Raw genomic sequence first — 13,715 nt, forward strand, 5'->3', positions numbered from 1 at the left:
ATGTTGCTTACCTATCTGTAATGTTCATGAACTGAATACAGTCTTCATTGTCTTATACCCTATGACTTCCCTTCTGGTTAAATCTGTTCTGACTTTGTCTTTGTGTGGTCATGTGTAGTTACTGTAAGCTGTGATTAAAAATACTCAATAATGATAACTTCAAGCTACAAATCATACCGATAGAAGCATATTCAGTAATGTGATGAGGAAAGAAGTGGAACAACTTTGGATTGGAAAAAGAACATTTTGTAATGAGGAGAGATGGAATGATATCTAGGGATATTCTAGATAAGGTGTACTATGGCATTATAAACAGAATGCAGGTCTTATAATATGTAGAATGGAAGGCCTAAATTTCCTAGCTGTTATCATGGTATGCAATACAGTCTTGATGGTAGTAGAAGGTAGATGTGACAGACCTTTTCTGAGGATTCTAAGTGAGACAAATAAGATTGCAGTGGAAGTAACAACATGTGTAGGTGCACAAGTAGAAAAGGGGTGACACCATGTCAAAGGTAGCAGACAGATCAAGTAAAATCAAGATAGATGAGCCACTGTGATGCAGTTTGACTCGAAAATGTTCCATGACTGCCACAGGTGATGCAACCTGAAGCCAGATTGCCAGGAGTCCAAGAGAAGTTGGATCCCAAGTAGCCTGACAGTTGGTTGTTCACCATTTGCTCCAGAATTGTAGATGTTAATGGGAGTCAGAAATTAGCCTGAAATTGGCGTACACGCAGGGGTCAACAGATGTTTGTTTTTAAGTAATTATATCCTGTAAGCTTGTTTCTGAGACACCAGAACAGTGGCTGTAATAAGGGGTATGTCAAAACAACTGACAAAGACTTAGTTAGACCAGTAGAATTCATACCTGTGCTGAAAATACACAGAGGTAAATATCACATGAGCTGCCTGAATAAGAAGAGGTTATAGCATAAAGAGGTTCTTTGACTGAACTTGAAATTGCTTAAGGAGACACCGGTAAGTGCGGTGGAAGTTGTATTTAGGAAGGAAACATCTTCAAGAGAAGGTTGCTTTGGTGAAATTATTGTGGATGGATGCAATTTTTTTTTAACGTAGCCAGATTCTCACATAACTCTTGAGAAGAATAGATAACTAAGTTACATAGACAGACAGCTTCAAGATGGATTTTATAATAGCGAAAATGTATTTAGATTATTAAGCGGTGTATTATCTGTATAACATGTGGCATTCACTCAGGACTCAGTGTTATAATCAATGCCAAAATTGTGTTCTTCTTGTAATTTGGCTTTTAGATGCTCTTAGAGTATCGGAATACTCTAGGGTGGCTGGACTGTCACTGGATGTTTTCCTACATTTGAGATGAGGAATGGTGTCAAACACCATTGATACCCACGAGATAAAGCCAATAGCACCATCTGACCGCAAGTCTTATAAAGGACAGCAGAACTGGAGTGAAAGCTTTGGCTAAACTGTCAGAATTACTCTTTGATCAACTTTTGACCATTTAAATTGTTGGTCCTGGACAGGGGATAGTGTCAGTAAGTTGAAAAGGGACTTTTAATGATCTGACTATAAAAGGGGAATGGGGGTAAAATTGAATGTTGTGCATGTTGATGAAAATGAAGTTTGATGTGTGACTCTCTTTATATCAGTAAGATGACTTGCTGTAGTAAGTCTGTAGTACGTTTAATGCATGCAACGCATCTAGAGTTGTGTAGCATACACATCAACAGGTTTTTCAACACAAATGTTATAATATCCCGAATGGAAAACTTTGTATACTTGAGAATAAAAGTCACAGATGGCTAAGCTAAAGTAGGTATGAAGTGACTGGAGTTCCATGTAGTACTATACACTAGGGTTTCAGAAAAAGAGCAGGTGGATCCATGTTGACCAAAACATCAATCCCTCTGCCTGAGATAAATTGATGTTAATCAACAAACTGATAAGCAGCAGGACAGCCCTACTTCTAGTCAATGTGTGCGCTCTTGATGCACTATGGAGTAGAACTTCTGGACTGCAAAGGCAATATCAGGCATGGTGGAATCATGTTTCCAAGTTTCAATACTGGACATTATATCACGATTATTTGTGGATATAAAGTCTGAGTTGTAGACGTTGAATTTGAGAAGTGATCTGACATTCATAAGACAGCAGGCAAAATTGTTGCTTTTTGAAGAAGAAGTCCTACTACTCCTGCTAACCAAAAGTCTGATTTAAGATCAAATGATTGCCAGCAAGTTTTTGGGAATAAAGTGTAGTTCTGGTTTCTGGGGCAGAAGGGCTTTGGGTATAGAAGGAGGCTGTGCGCAGACCGGCTTGCCTTAGGTCCATGTTTGGCACACTACTGTCGCACGGCAGTAGATTTTTTTTGGTTCCCATGTTAAAGGGGCGGTGCCCACTAAACATCTAAAGCACTTTACATTCGAGGGGTGTAGATAATGCTGAGAGGCACACACAAGTGGAGTGGATGCATTAAAAATAGAACTGCAAACCAACTGCTCGTGTGCCTATCAGGAAAGCTTCTTTGCCTGATTTGCTACAAGGAAATAAAACTAAAATTTAAATAAAAGTGAGAAAACAAATGCATTTAGTGCTTAACAGACACTTTAAATTGCAAACTCATCCGGCTAAAGTATGTAGAGTCTTGCATGGACAGTGTACTGCGCTCCAGTTATTTAAAAAACTAAAGTAAAAGATGGTCAGATGATAGATTTGGAGCAACTTCTTTAATGATTGTTGGGGAATGTTTGCAGAAGATTGTGTCTAGCATATGTCAATTCATATGGCTGGCTACAGGAAGATAGTTTTGGAAATCCAACACATGATAATCCTTGAAGGAGAACCTCTGTTCATGAGTAAATTATTTGATTTGTGGATCAATGGATATATCCAATCAGGCATAGATGTTTCAATAATTATCCATGATTCGCAATAAAGAAACAATTAGGATGGTGCTGTTCCATAAAATCTGAAATTTCACCATGTCATTTAATTGCAGGACATGTTTGATATTCAGACCATGCAAATGGTTCCTGAGTGTGGAGGAAATGGTAAGTAATATGCAGACGGAGGAACAGTATCGGAAGGAAAATCCTTAATAAAGGAAGCCCCAACAATAGCCCTCAGCTGAACACATGACACTCAGAGCCCAACACATGATTACTTCGCCATCACCAATAAGTACCTAATGGTTCAATGCCTGTAGCTGATGGTCTATGTTGTATGACCAGTTGTGTGTCTATTGGCAGTTTCAAGTACTGTGTGTATAAATTCAGTGAGGCAAGCCCAATGTTGCTGGTAGCCCCTGCATGCCCAGGAAGTCCTTTGAAATGTGAAGCAGCAGGTCACCTAGCCACAGCAGCGAGATTGGTGCCCATGGTGGATGAAATAAAACAGCATACAGTTGCATGAGACATACATTCAAAAGGTTACATTTTGGTTCATTTGTTTTTGGACAATGTGATGTACAACAAAAACACAGCCAAGAATGATACAGAGTTCCCAAATGTAAGTTGGGCCTTGGGATCACTGATGATTCTTAGGAGCTACATAATTCAACATGCACCAAACAGAAAATTAAAACAGAGTGTATGGCATCAGTCATAGAGGAGAGTACACAAGAGTTGCAATGGGAGGTCCAAAATATACCACTTACTAGTGTAGACAATGTTTCAGTCTGGACATTGGTAAGATTTTGTCAAGACAACAGCCGGGTTCACATTTGTCTTATCTTTTTAAAAGTGGACGGTTCAACAGAACATGGGGATCATTCATATCCTTGGGGTATGATGACTGCTACTAGGGACTAAGTGCTTGATGCAAGAGTACATTTATGAGAACATCTCAAGAAAGACTAGGGGAGGTGGGCAACAGGTGAAGTGGAGCTGAAGGTGTGACTTACACCATTACCCTAGTACACTTATTTGTAAGATTGCACTGCTCCTTATTTTTTCTACTGGGAATAGGCCTTTTGAAGCTCTATAGACATTTATCAGTAGGTGCATGTTAGAAATGGGATTTCTGGTTGGCTAAGGCTTGCACCAAAGCCAGGCGTCACCTCTCACTCCTCTCTTGGCTCCCGCCGGAAGATCAGTGGCGTCTCGCTCCTGCAGCCCCGCCCACAACCAGGCAAAATGCCTGTCTTCTGGGCGGTGCCTATTCTCAGCGGTGAAATGCGGGGTGGGCACCCGCTTTTTAAACAGGCATTAATGCTGGGTGGGCTCCCACCAAAGCACATCGAGATGCGAGGTGGGCTCCCGCTCGCTTGGCAAAATGCGGGTTGGGTTCCCGCAAAAAGCCAGCAATGTGGGGGAATACCCACATCGGGATTTCCTCAAAGCAGTTCATCACTCAGCTCTGCAAAGGCACCAGCACTCTCCCCATCCTGGGAGAGATATTTTAGCACACACAGGGTGCTCAGGTCCAACGTTCCAGGGGCAAAGGCTGGGCCCAGGCAGGCCAGCACACAGGGCCTTCCAGCAGGGAGGCAGTCCCTCATGACGGTTCCTCCTGGGGCCCAGCAGCAGCAAGTCGCCTCGAAGCACAAAAGCACAACACTTTCATGGGGTCACAGTCCCAATATTTATACCAACATTCTCTTTGTCTGCCATGGCACAGGGCTTGGGGGGAACCAGTCCTGACTGGTTCTGGGGAGTGTGGAGCACTTTCTTTACAGTTGTCATACCCTTCTTTGTGAGATTGGGGCTGTGCCATCAGACACACCACAGGGGGGCGGAGCCAGCATTCACCTAGGCAGGCACAGACCAATTCAGGGTCAGGGGACTACTCCTCCCACTACTCCAAAAGTTCAGATGCCCTATTCAGCCTAGCGCTGACCCACATTGCCCCTCCTGGAGCGACACACACCTCACCAGCCCATGCTACTCCAAAGCCAGACATGCAATCCACACCAGGCAGGCAGACACATAGCACACAGAAATACCAACTTCTAGAAGTGGCATTTCTAAAATAGTGATAATTAATATGCGCACACCATTGTGCAGCATTTGTTATTACTATTCCAACCATACCAAACGTGACCACGCTGCTCCTCTCATATGAGGAATTACCATTGAAACACTTATCAGGGAATCTCCAATGCATTCCTATGGGAGTGCAGCCCCATAGCAGTGAGAAACCGAAATGGCGGGTTGTCACTACCAGAACATGTCACACACTTTAGGTACATGTCCTACCTTTTACCAACTATAAACGCTGCCCATGGAGCTAGCTAGGGCCTACTTTAGGGGTGAATGACATGTAGTAAAATGGGGGTCAGAGACATGGCACACACTTTAGGTGCCACGTCACAGCGACAGTAACACTGTGCACACAGGCCCTGAAATAGCATAGGCCAGAGATAGGTTTGAAAGGCTAATTTGGTGGGTGGCTCAATCAGCGCTGCAAGCCCACCAGTGCAAAAACCAAAGGAAATGATGGACGGAGTGTTGAACATTGCAAACACTCACCCCCAGTCAACTGATCTGGGTTTAATCCATCACCGTTCTTTAGCCCACTCTGCCACCCCAGTTCAGACATGGCCATATGCAAATCAGTCTGACCCTGTGCCTCATGGGAACAGTCCAGCCCGAACTGCCAAGCCATGCCTTCCCTGGACCGGAAACAAGCTTCCTAGGACCGGTTTCTGCATTTCAGCCATCTTCAGCCAGGCTTGCTTGACTCCAGTGGCAAAGTGAGCAAGGGATTCATGTCTGAGCATACCCTGCCAACTTATGGCGAACAAAGCAAAAACCAAAGGAAATGATGGACGGAGTGTTGAACATTGCAAACACTCACCCCCAGTCAACTGATCTGGGTTTAATCCATCACCGTTCTTTAGCCCACTCTGCCACCCCAGTTCAGACATGGCCATATACAAATCAGTCTGAGCCTGTGCCTCATGGGAACAGTCCAGCCCGAACTGCCAAGACTTGTCTTCCCTGGACCGGAAACAAGCTTCCTAGGACCGGTTTCTGGCATTTTAGCCGTCTTCAGCCAGGCTTGCTTGAATCCAGTGGCAAAGTGAGCAAGGGACTCACGTCTGAGCATACCCTGCCAACTTATGGCGAACAAAGCAAAAACCAAAGGAAATGATGGACGGAGTGTTGAACATTGCAAACACTCACCCCCAGTCAACTGATCTGGGTTTAATCCATCACCGTTCTTTAGCCCACTCAGCCACCCCAGTTCAGACATGGCCATATGCAAATCAGTCTGACCCTGTGCCTCATGGGAACAGTCCAGCCCGAACTGCCAAGCCATGTCTTCCATGGACCGGAAACAAGCTTCCTAGGACCGGTTTCTGGCATTTCAGCCGTCTTCAGCCAGGCTTGCTTGAATCCAGTGGCAAAGTGAGCAAGGGACTCACGTCTGCGCATACCCTGCCGACTTATGGCGAACAAAGCAAAAACCAAAGGAAATGATGGACGGAGTGTTGAACATTGCAAACACTCACCCCCAGTCAACTGATCTGGGTTTAATCCATCACCGTTCTTTAGCCCACTCTGCCACCCCAGTTCAGACATGGCCTTATGCATATCAGTCTGACCCTGTGCCTCATGGGAACAGTCCAGCCCGAACAGCCAAGCCATGTCTTCCCTGGACCGGAAACAAGCTTCCTAGGACCGGTTTCTGGCATTTCAGCCGTCTTCAGCCAGGCTTGCTTGAATCCAGTGGCAAAGTGAGCAAGGGACTCACGTCTGAGCATACCCTGCCAACTTATGGCAAACAAAGCAAAAACCAAAGGAAATGATGGACGGAGTGTTGAACATTGCAAACACTCACCCCCAGTCAACTGATCTGGGTTTAATCCATCACCGTTCTTTAGCCCACTCTGCCACCCCAGTTCAGACATGGCCATATGCAAATCAGTTTGACCCTGTGCCTCATGGGAACAGTCCAGCCCGAACTGCCAAGCCATGTCTTCCCAGGACCGGAAACAAGCTTCCTAGGACCGGTTTCTGGCATTTCAGCCGTCTTCAGCCAGGCTTGCTTGAATCCAGTGGCAAAGTGAGCAAGGGACTCACGTCTGCGCATACCCTGCCAACTTATGGCGAACAAAGCAAAAACCAAAGGAAATTATGGACGGAGTGTTGAACATTGCAAACACTCACCCCCAGTCAACTGATCTGGGTTTAATCCATCACCGTTCTTTAGCCCACTCTGCCACCGCAGTTCAGACATGGCCATATGCAAATCAGTCTGACCCTGTGCCTCATGGGAACAGTCCAGCCCGAACTGCCAAGCCATGTCTTCCCTGGACCGGAAACAAGCTTCCTAGGACTGGTTTCTGGCATTTCAGCTGTCTTCAGCCAGGCTTGCTTGAATCCAGTGGCAAAGTGAGCAAGGGACTCACGTCTGAGCATACCCTGCCAACTTATGGCGAACAAAGCAAAAACCAAAGGAAATGATGGACGGAGTGTTGAACATTGCAAACACTCACCCCCAGTCAACTGATCTGAGTTTAATCCATCACCGTTCTTTAGTCCACTCTGCCACCCCAGTTCAGACATGGCCATATGCAAATCAGTCTGACCCTGTGCCTCATGGGAACAGTCCAGCACGAACTGCCAAGCCATGTCTTCCCTGGACCGGAAACAAGCTTCCTAGGACCGGTTTCTGGCATTTCAGCCGTCTTCAGCCAGGCTTGCTTGAATCCAGTGGCAAAGTGAGCAAGGGACTCACGTCTGAGCATACCGTGCCAACTTATGGCGAACAAAGCAAAAACCAAAGGAAATGATGGACGGAGTGTTGAACATTGCAAACACTCACCCCCAGTCAACTGATCTGGGTTTAATCCATCACCGTTCTTTAGCCCACTCTGCCACCCCAGTTCAGACATGGCCATATGCAAATCAGTCTGACCCTGTGCCTCATGGGAACAGCCCAGCCCGCACTGCCAAGCCATGTCTTCCCTGGACCGGAAGCAAGCTTCCTTGGACCGGTTTCTGGCATTCCAGCCGTCTTCAGCCAGGCTTGCTTGAATCCAGTGGCAAAGTGAGCAAGGGACTCACGTCTGAGCATACCCTGCCAACTTATGGCGAACAAAGCAGTAGCGTTTAATTTACCGGCCCCGGGTATCTGAGATACCTCTTTACAAGCGACTGACAGGTAAATTAAATATGCCAAACAGGTGTAGATCAATCTTACCATGTTTACCATGGAGAGCAAACACACTTTACACTGGACAGCTGTGCTAAAGTGCCCAGAGTCCTAAAACCACCAACATCATGTCATAAAAAAGGCAAGTAGGAAGGCAAAAAGTTCAGGGATTACCCTGCCAAAAGGGTCAAGTCCAACAGTGTAATAATGGTGTAAAGAATCGGAGAGAGAGGCTGACTCTCTCTGAAAGGAGTTTAAGCAACCCAAGTTCCTGTTGTACAGTGAATCAGGTCGCCCATGACACAACAAAACATCAATGCTGACTGAAGAAAATACACTTCCCACAAAACAAAAATCTTTCCTTAAATACTATTTAGGGGCCAATTATGATGTTGTTAGGAAACTGTTCTATATGAATCGGCCTCTGACTTGTTTCCAAACTAATTGGGTCCTGCGAGACCAGACAATCAATTACAATGCTTCCCAAAACGTTCGGTCAGACTCATATTAACTTCAATGGGAGTCTGTGTTCTGAACGAGAACACAGGCTCCCAATAAAAAAAGGTGTGGTTGGGGAAAACCTTGCACCCTGTATCAGGCAGCCCATGGTGCCTGCCACAATGTGCATGGTTGGGAAGAGGAGTCCTTTGGGTGCCCCCACGTGCCCCATTCATACACCTCTCGGTGAAGGGGTTCCGCAATGGGCCCCCAAAGACAGATTCTGACAGCCGTTTCATGTCGGGCTGACCAAATCTGAATGGCTGTTTGAATAGGTAATCGCAATCGCTCGCCCGGAAACCTAGTCCAAAGAGCTGTACGAATCTGCTCTGAAAGACTCGGGCTGCCTGAATGCCTTTCAGAAACAATTCGGACTGCTCGTATGGTTTCCGGGCATCATAATCGGTCGTTGGGAAATGTGTATGATTCGTTCAGAAACAAGGGTTCCGAATCGGATTCTGCAAAACTGAATCCCATTCGGAGCCTTTGCGAACGACATCGTAATCAGCCCCTAAGTGTTTAGCTACTTATAAATTACTTATGTTAATAGTTTATCTGCAAAATTCAGATCATTAAAGTGCTGAAAGTGTTATGATGTCCTCTTAGGAAGGTGAGTACTGGCTATAAACCACAGAGTGAGTTGTATCTCAGTTATTAATGTTTTAGCGCTAAACAAGTTCAGATAACACAAAATAACTCACTTGTAGGTCTCTCGTCTTTCTTTTAGCTCATTCTCTCTCCTCTCTAGGAGGAGGGTGTTGTGAATTTCCGAAGAGGCCAGGGTAGCTGCTCATAAAAGAAAATATTGATGTTCAGTGCAGGCTTTAATAGAAGTAATAGAAAATATCACTTAAACGTTACATGAAATGGAATTAGATTTCTAGCAAACTGCAAGAAAGGTGAATTGATACAAGTTAGGTTTTTCTCAGGCAGATATGGTTAGTATTAAAAAAAACATATTTGAATTATCCAAGGCCCATATGTGGTACATTTCCCTTCTATACAGTGCCCAGTGCTCCAGCTTAGCGCATTAGCGTGCAGCGCTTGACTAGTGTATAGCTCTTGCTGTTTTTAAACTCCCGCTTTTTGTATTTTGGTTTGTTTTACTTTATTGTATTCCTTGCTCTTAACAACTACCTCTGTCTACTAGCTCGGCGCATTAGCGTGTAACTCAGCGCATTAGCGTGCAGCGCTCGACTATTGTACAGCTATTGCTGTTTTTAAATCCCCGTTTCTCTATACTTCGTTAGTTTTCGTTTCTAAAGTATTCCTGGTTTTTAATAACTGTCCTTGCTTACCTGCACTGCTGTCATCTCAACTTGCACTCTAATCGGACTATCTCACCGCTTTTTTGCGGGCCCCTCGCCCTTGTCACGGTGGCGGCCATCTTGCGTTAGGAACGATCCATTTCGCGCTCTAGTCTTCATCTAGGAGGCTCGACCTCCATAAATGGCAGTCATGCAGACGCGCAGCGTCATCGCGCAGCGGGGTCGCCGGTCTTCCGCCGGAGTTACGCCAGAGTTCAGCCCGTCTGCGCCCGTCCGCGCTGAGGACGGGCTGCAGGTCGGGCTGGACCTGGCTTTCGTACCTTCGTTCCCTGGTAAGACATGTATGCGTTATTCTTCATCTGCGCTTCGGTCCCTCAGACCTCCCACATGCCCTTCTCTACACTGTTTTACTCCGCTGGGGTTATTACATTCTCGCTGTTGTACGGTCTGTTTTTCCTCTTTCCATCCCCTTGTCACCTGTTCTACTAGCCTCTGTTCCTCTTCCTCTAAGTCCACAACCTTTCAGAATACTGGTTTTCTATTGAATGCGCGTTCGCTAATTAACCCCTTGCATGCCCGCCCCTTTCCCCGCCCAGTGCCGCGCCTTCCATTAGCGGGCGGAGTTCATGACGAGCTGGACTCGTCATGGGCACAGCGCCACTGCAGCCCATGACGAGTCCAGCTCGTCATGGGCACTGAAGGGGTTAAACATAATCTCGCCTTCCATGATTTTGTGGACGAAAGGCAGCCAGACTGGGTGTTTATCACAGAGACCTGGGCCACTGATTCCTCGGGTCATGACCTTCTGCTAGCCATTCCTGAGGGCTATTCTTTACATAGACATGATAGACCTAAACGTAGAGGAGGAGGCATTGCCATTCTTATTAAATCTTCCCTTCTATGTACGATTAATCCACTTTCTTCACCCCAAGATTGCTTTGAAGCTCTATACTTCTGTATTACATGTGCCCCTTCAGTCTCTTTTACGGGTATACTGATTTATAGGCCGCCTGGTCACAGAGCTAATTTTGCCTTGGACATACTGAGAATCCTTGAACCTTATTTCGGAAAGCCCTCCTTCACCATTTTAGGTGACCTTAACTTCCATCTTGATGAGGTTCACTCTAAGGATACTATATCATTGGTTGAATCACTCGGAGCGTGTGATCTCATTCAGCTTGTTACCAATGCTACTCACATAGCAGGTCACATCCTTGATGGGGTTTTCTCTAATGATCTAAGACTCTCCAGCGGCACACCTTTACCGTTGGTGTGGACAGATCATCTTGCGGTTCCTCTGCAGTTAGCCTTTTCTACTTCGCATTCGACTAAGAAAGGGATTACCCCTTTCGTTTCTAGAAGAAATTTTAGAAACCTTACGAATGAGGCTTTCGCCCCTCTTGTTCCCACACCAGAGGCTCTCTCCTTAAAAGACGCGGAGGAGGCAGCACAAGATCTGCACGATTCCATCACTAATGCAGTAGAAAAACTTGCACCTGCATCCTTGCGATATGTAGCCCGGCGGAAACCATCAGCGCCATGGTTTTCGGACCATCTCAGAGTATTAAGACAGGGCTGTAGAAGCAGTGAGAGGAGATGGAGGAAATCCTGGGATCCCATGGATAGGGAGGCCCACAAGTCTGCTCTACGGGAGTATAAGCAGAAAGTGATAATGGAGAAGCAGGAATACTTCTCCAACCTTACCAGTTCACTTACCTCCTCTAGGGAGCTTTTTAAAATTGCTGATTCGTTGTGCTCCCTCCAACTTCCAGACCCCGTAGTTAGCTCTCAACGTCTCTGTGACGACATTGCAGACTTTTTTCACACAAAAATCTTTGATATTCATACTTCCTTGGAAGTACAACGTCTCTCCTTGGCAGAAAATCTCCCTCCAGGCATAAGCTCTTTTGAGACACTGGATATAGTCCCTTCCAGCCTCCTTTCTGTTTTTCCTTCTATGTCTCTGGAGGGTTTGAATCTTCTTCTAGACAAGACGAAATCCTCCTCTCCACTAGATCCATTGCCTCTCAAAAATCAAAAAAAAGAGTGTAGGAACAGCCTCCTTCCTCCCCTACTTGAGGTGATGAACAAGGCAATTGTTCAAGGTATTTTTCCATCAATATGGAAGAAGGCCATTGTGAAGCCGCTTCTTAAGAAGCCCTCACTCGATCCTGGCCTCTTGAAAAATTTTAGACCTATCTCTCTGCTCCCTGCACCCGCTAAAATTCTAGAAGCACACCTGAATCGCCATTTATCCTCTTTTCTTGAAGCTTCGGAGTATCTTGACATTACCCAGCATGGATTTCGAAAACATCACAGCACAGAATCTGCCCTCACCTCTGTAGTCGACAACATCCGACGCAAGGTTGATGTTGGACAAACTATTGTTCTAGTGCTACTGGACCTCACAGCCGCATTCGACACTCTGTCTCCTGCCATTCTAACATCTCGGCTTAGGGAGGCAGGTGTCACTGGCTCGGCCCTGAGTCTCCTCAACTCCTTTCTCCTTGATAGGGAACAGAGAGTGATGCTCGGCAACCACCTCTCCCCAGCAAAGTCTCTGCAATGTGGGGTGCCACAGGGGTCGGCATTAAGTCCGACCCTGTTCAACATCTACGTGGCCCCCCTTGCTAGGCTAGTAAGATCGCAGGGGATGGAGGTGGTATCATACGCCGATGACACCCAGATCATGGTTTCACTAACTCAGTCCTCTGTTTTAACATCTGCCTTTAGCTTCAGGTCCTGTATGCAACATGTTGCAGATTGGATGGTTACCAACTCCCTGAAGCTAAATGGCGACAAGACTGAGGTCCTGATCTTTGGGAAGGACCAAGATATCTGGTCGAGTGAGTGGTGGCCCTCTTCTCTTGGCACCTGCCCCACTCCCTCTCAATCTGCCAGAAATCTGGGTGTAGTGTTTGATACCTCACTCTCGATGTCCTTACAGGTGAATCGGACTGTTTCGACCTGCTGGGGCGTGATCAGGACGCTCAACAGAATTCGCAGCTATTTGTCTCTTCAAGCACGCAAGCAGATTGCAGTCGCCCTTGTTGGTTCCAGGTTGGACTATTGCAATTCTCTCTACATGGAATCCAACAAGGGCCTTATACATCGACTGCAAATCGTGCAGAACGCTGCTGCACGTTTTGTCCTGGATCTTTCCAGGTCCTCTTCTGCTACTGCTGCGAGGAGAGACCTCCATTGGCTGCCTATTCAGCACAGAATCTATTTTAAAATTCTCTGTCTGACCTATAGAGCACTCGAGGATGGATCTAAAGGCGCTATCAGCTCCCTGCTTACCCGTTACCACCCTAAAAGGTGTCTGCGCTCTTCGGGACTATTCCAACTTGTTGTCCCTCGCTTTAAGCTCACTAGATGGGGAGCCAGGGCTTTTTCAGTCGTTGCTCCACAACTTTGGAACATCTTGCCGACAGAGTTAAAGACCTTACCCTCTTTAGCGCTGTTTAAAAAGGCCCTAAAGCCTGAGCTACAGGGGCTTTTGTCATGAGTTGGATTTAGAATTAGGCGCCTTGACGCCCATTGGGCTATGTTTGCGCACGATAAGATCCCTTTTATTATTATTATTATTATTATTATGCTTGGTTTTATGGGCTTTTGCTAGGAAGATAGCAGACAGCTGGGAACTGAAATATACTTTTGACTCTAAAAATGTGTACCTCCTACTGTTCCTCCATACCCAGCTCTTTGACCCTCCCATTCAAAACCAACACATTAGGCAGATATAGCAATCTCCAGATTTGCAAACTTTAAAAAATATTTTCCTGTACTAAAACTGATCCTAAGATGGAGTTGATAAGAGCTCTGGTCCTAGCATGGTGGGACTATTGCAACATCAGCTTT

General features: G+C 45.9%; 1 protein-coding gene across 1 annotated transcript in view; it reads right to left on the reverse strand.

Moving 5' to 3' along the window:
- The window catches only part of LOC146780157 (hydroperoxide isomerase ALOXE3-like), a 401,982-nt gene that overhangs the window by 308,108 nt on the left and 80,159 nt on the right, over positions 1 to 13,715 (reverse strand). The window contains exon 3 of the mRNA XM_085639147.1: positions 9,288 to 9,372. Within this exon, the coding sequence (XP_085495273.1) occupies positions 9,288 to 9,372 (85 nt within the window). The remainder of the gene's footprint in view (positions 1 to 9,287; positions 9,373 to 13,715) is intronic.

This window comes from Triturus cristatus, chromosome 12 (genome assembly GCF_964204655.1).
Source record: "Triturus cristatus chromosome 12, aTriCri1.1, whole genome shotgun sequence".
Lineage (NCBI taxonomy): Eukaryota > Metazoa > Chordata > Amphibia > Caudata > Salamandridae > Triturus > Triturus cristatus.